Source organism: Chiloscyllium plagiosum, chromosome 42 (assembly GCF_004010195.1).
Source record: "Chiloscyllium plagiosum isolate BGI_BamShark_2017 chromosome 42, ASM401019v2, whole genome shotgun sequence".
NCBI classification, from domain to species: Eukaryota; Metazoa; Chordata; class Chondrichthyes; order Orectolobiformes; family Hemiscylliidae; genus Chiloscyllium; species Chiloscyllium plagiosum.
This window is the reverse complement of record NC_057751.1, coordinates 11,818,586-11,827,281: the sequence shown is the minus strand read 5'-3', so window position 1 is coordinate 11,827,281 and position 8,696 is coordinate 11,818,586. Positions and strand designations below refer to the sequence as shown.

At 41.1% G+C, this 8,696-nt stretch overlaps 1 protein-coding gene across 1 annotated transcript; it reads left to right on the top strand.

Annotated features, from left to right (window-relative positions):
• The first annotated feature begins 1,644 nt into the window (after positions 1–1,644).
• tm2d2 (TM2 domain containing 2) lies at positions 1,645–7,279 on the top strand. Its single transcript, XM_043681469.1, has 4 exons — positions 1,645–2,062; positions 3,296–3,383; positions 4,810–4,925; positions 6,422–7,279. Exons 1-4 carry the CDS (start codon positions 1,812–1,814, stop codon positions 6,633–6,635), a joined length of 669 nt encoding a protein of 222 aa, XP_043537404.1. The 5' UTR covers positions 1,645–1,811; the 3' UTR covers positions 6,636–7,279.
• Positions 7,280–8,696: the final 1,417 nt, after the last annotated feature.

Sequence of the window (8,696 nt, the reverse complement as noted above, 5' to 3'; positions counted from 1 at the left end):
GCAGCTTTTTACAATATATGTTAATGATATAGAAGATGGTATTAGCAATAACATTCGCAAATTTCATCAGCTGGGTGGCAGGGTGAAATGTGATGAGGATGTTAGGAGATTACAGGGTGACCTGGACAAGTTAGGTGAGTGCTCAGATGCATGGCAGATGCACTTTCACGTGGATAAATGGATCCTTATCCACTTTGGTGGCAAGAACAGGAAGGCAGATTACCACCTAAGTGGAATCAATTTAGGTAAAGGGGCAGTACAGAGAGATCTGGGGGTTCTTGTACACCACTCAATGAAGGTAAGCATGCAGGTACAGCAGGTAGTGAAGAAGGCTAATAGCATGCTGGCCTTCATAACAAGAGGGATTGAGTATAGAAGCAAAGAGGTCCTTCTGCAGCTGTACAGGGCCCTGGTGAGACCACACCTGGAGTACTGTGTGCAGTTCTGGTCTCCAAATTTGAGGTGAGACATTCTGGCTATTGAGGGAATGCAGCGTAGGTTCACGAGGTCAATTCCTGGAATGGCGGGATTATCTTACACTGAAAGACTGGAGCGACTGGGCTTGTGTACCCTTGAGTTTAGAAGACTGAGAGTGGATCTGATTGAGACATATAAGATTATTAAAGGATTGGACACTCTGCAGGCAGGAAACATGTTTCCGCTGATGGGTGAGTGCCGAACCAGAGGACACAGCTTAAAAATACGGGGTAGACCATTTAGGACAGAGATGAGGAGAAACTTCTTCACCCAGAGAGTGGTGGCTGTGTGGAATGCTCTGCCCCAGAGGGCAGTGGAGGCCCAGACTCTGGATTCATTTAAGAAAGAGTTGGATAGAACTCTCAAGGATAGTGAAATCAAGGGTTATGGAGATAAGGCAGGAACAGGATACTGATTAAGGGTAATCAGCCATGATCATATTGAATGGTGGTGCAGGCTCGAAGGGCAGAATGGCCTACTCCTGCACCTATTGTCTATTGTGTCCTAATGGACAAGGTCCATCTTAAATAAATACCAACAGACTTAAGAACAGTTTCTTCCCCACTGTTAACAGACTTAATAACAGACTTTTCAGATATTAATCTTTCTCTGCGCTGCATTTTGTTTTATGACCCTGATGTTTGTTAAGGTATGACTTGTCTGCGAGGTAAGCAGGAGGCTGAAAGAACACATCAAGCCAGTCATCATCTGGAGGTGAAAAAGTTGATGTTCCAATTCTCCACTGCTGATGTTGCCTGATTTTGCTGTGCTCTGCCAGCCTCCTGCTTGTCTACATTGGATTCCAGCATCTGCATTTTTTTTGCCTTCAACTATGATTTGTCTGATTAGCATGCAAAATATTACTTTTCACTGTATCTGGTTACATGTGACAATAATACATCAAAACAAACGTTGTTATGTGCTGATTCTCAAGGAACTGTGGGGGGGCAGGAGACCAACCATATTTGTCCGTCAGTGCGACTGGAATTGAGTGCCAATCACGTCTTTAACGTCATCAACCCGAGCGAACCCGGTGGTCAGGGTCGTGGCAACTGATTGGACATTGGTCGACCACAGTCACGGGCTCCACTGGCTGGGCGGGGCGTTGAGTTCACGTGGGCAAGATACCTTTATTTGGTTGGGCAACGGTGGGACGTCAATCACCCGCGCGGCCGTCGGAGCGGGACTGTGTTCCGCCCACATGGTCAGGCCGCACTCTTGATTGGACACAGGTGCACGTCAATCATTGTTCTCGCGGCCATGTTGTTTGTTGTCGGTTGGGAGGGCGTTTGGCCCGAGCGAGCGAGGGAGGCCGACCTGAGGCCGGGGGAACGATGTGGGCTGTGTCGCTCGGTCACTTGTTACTGGGCGGACAGCTGGCACTGCTGGCAGCTGCTGTGTTGCTGCAATGCCTGGCGGCCGGCTCGTCGTCGTCTCAAAGCTCAACGGTCAACGGTTCGCAGCCGCGGCAGGTGCAGTCGCCGTCCAGGGGCCGTGGGGAGCTGGCTCTGGGGAACTACCCGGAAGACATGGAGCTGCTCGAGTACCGAGACCCGCTGTCCCCACTGGTGCTCTGCAGCTTCTTGTAAGTCCTTCGCCTTTTTCACTCCTCCTCCCCCCGACCAAAATATCACAAGAAGTTGCATCGTCTGTGGCGCATTGAAACCCCCTCGCACAAGTTCAGTTGTACTCACTTCCCTTATGGGCATCCGCCATCCTCCCCTTTTTAAATAAAAACCCCGTACTACTCATGAGTTTTAACAATTGGTTCGTCATGACGCTGTGTTTTTTTTCCTGAAATTCTCGGTGAGATTTGTGTCGGCGACTGGATGATGAACAGAAGGGGTGTCGTCTCCAGACTTGATAGCTGGCCTGCAGCTCGAATTGCCAAGATGCAGTGCAAAATAATTGAGGGTGCAGACAAGGTTGTCATCCCTGCATTTACTCTCTGGAAACTTTTCTTATTCCCTGCCTCAAATGTGCAGATATTCTTTTTTTTTGTGATGTGAAGAAGGTTACCCATCTGTTCGGTCATTCTTAATAACCATATCCAATCAGCTTTGGCATGAAAATGAAAACAATATACGATCCTCCAGTGGTGTTCCCAAGGTGGTTAACACCATGTGCTGTATAAAATTGGTGACTTTTTGACCCGATTCTTCTGTTCTTCAAACAAAAAAGTAAACTATTTTGTCCTTTTGTTTTCATTATTTTGTATGTCCCTGAGCTACCTTTAGGCACTTAGGAAGTGTCCAGGACAGAATCTGTCATTTCTATTTCCCAGCATAAAACTCAGTGCAAAATATCGGCCCAAAGTATCTAACGCACAAGCTTTGAGCCCTGTTTCTTACTGAACACAAGTCATGATTATTTGTCTTCAATGTGAATAAGCAACATCTCATCACTGATAACAGTGAGTGCCAGGCTTTCTCTATTTTGTGTGGTCTGCCCTGACCCCAGAGAAAAAGCTCAACTATGGATGATAGTAAAGTAGCTGAGGATGCTGAAGTTCATTCAGGTTTGAGGACAGTGCTTTTTTCTTCTTGGTAACGCTATTAGCTTGAGTCCAGGATCTCTGCTTAAAAGATGAACCGTATCATGAGTTAGTTTGTGCTTGGAGCATAGACAGAAACCTGAAGGACGCAAAATAAAGCTGTCAACATTTATGTCATCAACATTTCAGTTGCAGGCCTTTTTACAAGAATTGAAGTAATGCTGCACTTAGTTTGAATTACAGCCATAAGCCTTTTGTCTGTTTGATTTGTACAATGATAGTGTTTTTTGTAATTTTATATTTGGTATTCTGTATTTGCTACAGGCCAGATGAATTTGTTGAATGCGATGAGCCAGTGAACCATTCTGGAAATGTGACTGCCCAACAAGAGCAAGGATATGGTTGTGTAAAAGTAAGAAGTTTTTTGATTTTTGTCTTCACCTGCTAATGACATTGTAGTGCAAGCTGTTTTAAAACCTAGTTTGGAAGAATGCATGGTTGCTGTAATCCCACTATGCCAAGGGTTCCAGTGAAAATTCTAAAATATTTTATGGGAGTCCCCAGATGGCAAATCATAAGTTTTGCTGAAATTTGATGTTAAATTTTTAAAAATCGATCAACCAGATTTATTTAATTATAAAATTATATTCATTCTTCATCAAAGATGTCGGACTGGTTGACAATTAGTTTGTAGTATGGCAATGTGAATGCTTACCTTGTTATTTCCAGACGCACATGGGCACTGATGTACTTGAGGTAAAGTGACAAAGTTGATTTTTCTAAATTTTTAAAAATTGCCCGAACTGTTTGTTTTTGGATGCAAAAAGGATCAGGTTTGAGGTGTCAGATGGCCGTTGCTGAGATGCTTTGCAGATAGTCAATCATGAAATAGAGTAAAACTCTTTCAAATCTTTTCCATGCATGACCCACAACAAGGGTTCTTTTCCAGAAATAGATCCAAACTGGAGGTTCCTCCCAAGTGATTCTGAACAATCAGGAACCTGACAGCCGTCAAACACAGGCAAGGGGGTCTCGAGTAGATGAGCAGATGTTCCCAAGATTTCTGACAATGAAAAGTAATGCCTTGTTGAGTGCCCTTTCATTTGCCACTTTAAACTAAACAATCCAGGCATGCACAATGCTTCAAACTCAAATCCACAGAAAATTTTAAATATTTTGTCTTGATAACACAACTCAGTGAAATTCTCTCGCCTTCCATTTTCCAAAAACACTGTACTTGAAGTGTTGACATCTCTGTTCTTGAAGTGAACCAACTGTAGCACTTTCTGTTTTTATTAATTATTTGGAAATATCCATGTACGATGTTTACATTTGCAGCAGTGAAGTTGTTGCAGTTCCCTCATAGCCATTGGGCTTCTGAGAAGAATTTAGAACTACTTGACATTGAGCTCCTAATGAACTAGTCAATGACTTAATAATCTTGAAAGAAGGCAGTCCATTTGTGGCTGCACTTCGACTTTACACCTGAATTCATGTAACTGTAAGCTATCTTACATGTTGGCACACAGGTTTTATTACATCTATGTTCCTATTGTATGACCTTAAAGCTGCACATCGTTCAGTTGGGATAAAAATTGAAATATTTCAAGTAGTTCTTAAAGCACTGAGTAAGAGTGCAGTCAAGACCAAGCAACAGATTTAAGTCTTCCTGCTCAAAACGTTCGAAATTCCTATGTAGAATGGAGCTCTTCATTGAATTTATGATGCCAAATGGATTGTACTGACCTAACTACCTGGATTATTTTTGGATTTACTGTTTATTGGACATAGGGTCCTGACATTAAATGGTTTAATTAACTCAGTATTTTGGTCAACAGTTTGGCGGACAGGCTTACAATGAAGTGGAGCACACACGGGTGCGTTGTACTGCATTAAAGGATATTGAATGTGCCGGGCCACGCACTTTCCTCAGAGGAAATGTGCCATGTATCAAGTAAGAATTCCATTTTATTGTTTGAAGCGTGCTGATTCCTATTTCATTCATCCAGTATAAAACCAAAAAGGAATTGGAGTCAACAAATTACATGTAAATAGTTTTTTGAATGTGACAACATTCTTTTGTGAGCAATTCTGTTATGACCAAAGTAACTTGAGCATATATTTTCAAAGTTACATTTTGTGAAGTAATTGTTAACTTCAAGAACATACAAAAGTTGCCCGCGTAATTCAAGCCAGTTAAACTTGAGTATATCTGTGCATTTCAAACTTGAATTTAGATTATTCAAAAGGGAATAGAATATATTTATACAAAGCAAGAAATTTATGAAGTGGAGGTACAGAGTTGAATGCATTAAATTTTCAAGAAGCTGCTACATGCATGAATCACTGGTCACCTGTGAAATATGCTTCTCAACGCAAAAGAAATCAGTTACTTTTGGCTTGATCAATAAATGTATTCATATGCAAGATTTGCATATGTGAATGTTGTATTTCTTTAATGTGCTAGCTGAGTGTCGTGTGCACACAAATTCAATGAAGACTACCAGAAAAAAACTTGGATAATTACTTGAAGATTTAAAAAAGAAAGATACAGGGCTATGGGGAAGGGACAGGTGAGTGGTACTGATTTGCTGTTGCCAAGAGCCAATAGATAGATGACTAGCGAATTGATCAGTTTGTTTGCTGTAAATATCATCAGATGTTATGAAAATCTGGACAGCACTGAAGAAATAAATATAGTGTGGCATGTGAAATCTCTTAAACATTTTTTGAATGACACTGGGAACCTTGTGGCTTTGTGAGGCTTTCACTCAAGGAGCAGGACATTTTGCTCGGGAGGATTTGGAGTGGAATGCCAACATTTTCCTTAAAAGCCATGTTAATATCAACTGACTTCTCACATCTCCATTTGTTACTTGCATTATTTTAATGATGAAGATTGATTCCAAATTTGCACCTTTTGTGCCTTTCATAGATCACCCCCACTTCCACCTCCTTTGCTCAGCCTCCTACCTACTCATCCAGAGACTAGAGTTGAGCCCAAGGATCATTATCCTATCTTTTGATGAGGCACTTCACAACCCTTTGAGCTGAATAATTTCTGTTCATAATCATTGCTCTTTGTTTTGGATGGCGGTTGGGGGTGATTTTGCTCTACCTTGTAATCACCTTTAAATCTACCTGTTGTTTCTTACTTGTAATACCATTTCTATTCACCTTAAAACATCATCACTTTGGTCATTGGGTCATTCATGCCTTTCACCATGTCACAGATCTTTCATTTGCCCTCCATCCCTCAGCCCTTTACAAAGACTGCTCGAGTTTTCCAATACTGATAAAGGAATAACTGTCTGTCTGTTTTGAAATTTCAACGTTGTTTTTGTTGCAACAAGGTGTACTTTTGCTAAACAAACCTAACCACTTAGTCCAGTGACATGTTTTTAAAATGTTCTGTTTCTTCGCTAAGCCCTCTACATGTATATTTTGCAGGTACACAGGACACTATTTTGTAACAACCTTGCTATATTCCTTTTTCCTGGGGTGCTTCGGTGTGGATAGATTTTGCCTGGCACACACTGGCACTGCAGTGGGCAAACTGCTGACTCTTGGAGGTCTCGGGATCTGGTGGTTTGTGGATCTAATACTACTCATTACAGGAGGTCTGATGCCCAGTGATGGCAGTAACTGGTGCACTTACTACTGAAGATGTATTTCATCTCGAATCTAAGAATTTTTGTATTTGGTGGAGGAGAAGGACAAAGCACATGGGAGTCTGTTTGTACCTTTTCCTGGAGTAGTTCAATTTGTTTGGATGGATAGCAAATCCTTGCACATGGACTTTGCTGGATTTTTCATCCTCCTCATGTTTGACTTGTATTCCTCAGAGGATACACAAGATTATAATGTCTCAGATTGCAGTAGCTTATGTCATTTTTACCAAGTCTGTAAATATACATGTTGCAATCATGCTTTTCTGAACTTAAGAGTTTTTTAAAATTTGTGCTATATGAAATGCATTTATCAACCAAAGTATACTGTAACAGAAATTGTGTACTTCTGTAAGACTTAAACCTGGTTAATCTTTTCACAACACTTGGAACAAGCAATGCATGCTCAATTTGAAATTTAACTGGTGTTTTAATGGCTCAGGAATTCAGTACACCCCACAGAAAATTTTTTGGTTAGTTCAAATCTGGTTGAAAGTCATGCTAAGAACTTGTATAAAATTGATATTGTCAGACAATTTGTTAGCAGCATTGTATGCAATTCAAGATAGGAAGCCACCTGAGGCAAAACTTCTCACATTTTGGAAGTGGAAATATCGCCAATAAACTATTTATTTCTGAATATTGCAATGCAATTTACTGCATGAATTCAGACCGAGGAGCTCATGGTGATTTAAACTGGATTAAAGCATGAAAGAGAAGGTTGCATTTTTAATTCATAGTAATTGGCTCAGGTGAGTTGGGTTGATTATCAATTGAACAGGAATGGTAATAGCCATGTTTTATGTCTGTTCCCAGAGTGAGACACTAATTCTGGTACATGGCATCGTGTAAAATTGGAATTTCACTGGGGGTTGAATTTGGTAAAAGCTATGTGATCAGAAAAGAATTTTCTCCCTTAAGATTTGATTGTTGATAAGCTTCTGAGGATTTCACTCTTGAAACTTGGAACTATTTAAAGTAGCACTAAGGAATTTCTCAGTGTAACATTGCATATTTATTTGAGCTGTTTGGAAACTTAACACTGAAACTTCAGGATAATCTGTGTCTCCTCTTCCCCCAAAATTGACTAAGTCATTGAACTTCCTGGGGTCCATTTGCAGTGGGTGACAAATAGCCCATGTAATTTAGCAAGCTTGCCACTGTGTCCAATACCGGATATCCTTCTGTGTGCAATTGCTTGATATTAAGTGCCCCTGTCTTTCAGAGTAGTTTACTGAAAGAAAAAATTGAAATTGACTGTGGAGATAATAAGCTAGGTATCTAGTTAGAAGTTGAATTCCTCCAACTTCAGCGGTAGGAATGACTCCATATTTATGAAAAAGATTTGGCAGCTGCTCCACTGCCAGATATATTCTGTTAGCAACTGTTTAAAATCTCTGAAAGAGAGACATTGAAAGGAAGTCAGCTGATCATGCTGCCTCTTGAACAGTGCATGAACTTTTTCAAAGGCACTTTTTTTTGCAATCAGAGCTGTAAATGATATGTTGTGGGAACTGTTTACTAGATCTGTCAGAAGAATGTCTTCTAGCAACCTTCAATTGGTCATAGAGCCATACAGAATGGAAACAGACCCTTCAGTCCAACTCATCCAGGCCGACCTGACGTCTCAATTTGACCAAGCCCCATTGCCACCAGTTGGCCTATAACCCTCTTCACCCTTCCTTTTCATTATACCCATCCAGATGTCTTTTAAATGTTGTAATTGTATCATCCCCACCACTTCCTGTGGCAGCTCATTCCATATGCTCACTTGCCTCTGCGTGGAAAAAGTTGTCCCTATGATCACTTTAAATCTTTATCTTCTCACCTTAAACCTGTCACTTGTGGCTTTGGATTTCCTTCCCTATCCTAGGAAAAAGACGTTCAGCCTATCCATGCTCCTCATAATTTTATAAACCTGTTTTAGGTCACCGCTCGGCGTCTGATACTCCACAGAAAAAAGCCTCAGCCTTTCCCTATAACTCCAGGCCCAGCAACACCATTGTCAATCTTTTATTCACCCTCTCCAGCTGAACAACATCCTTCCAATAGAAGGG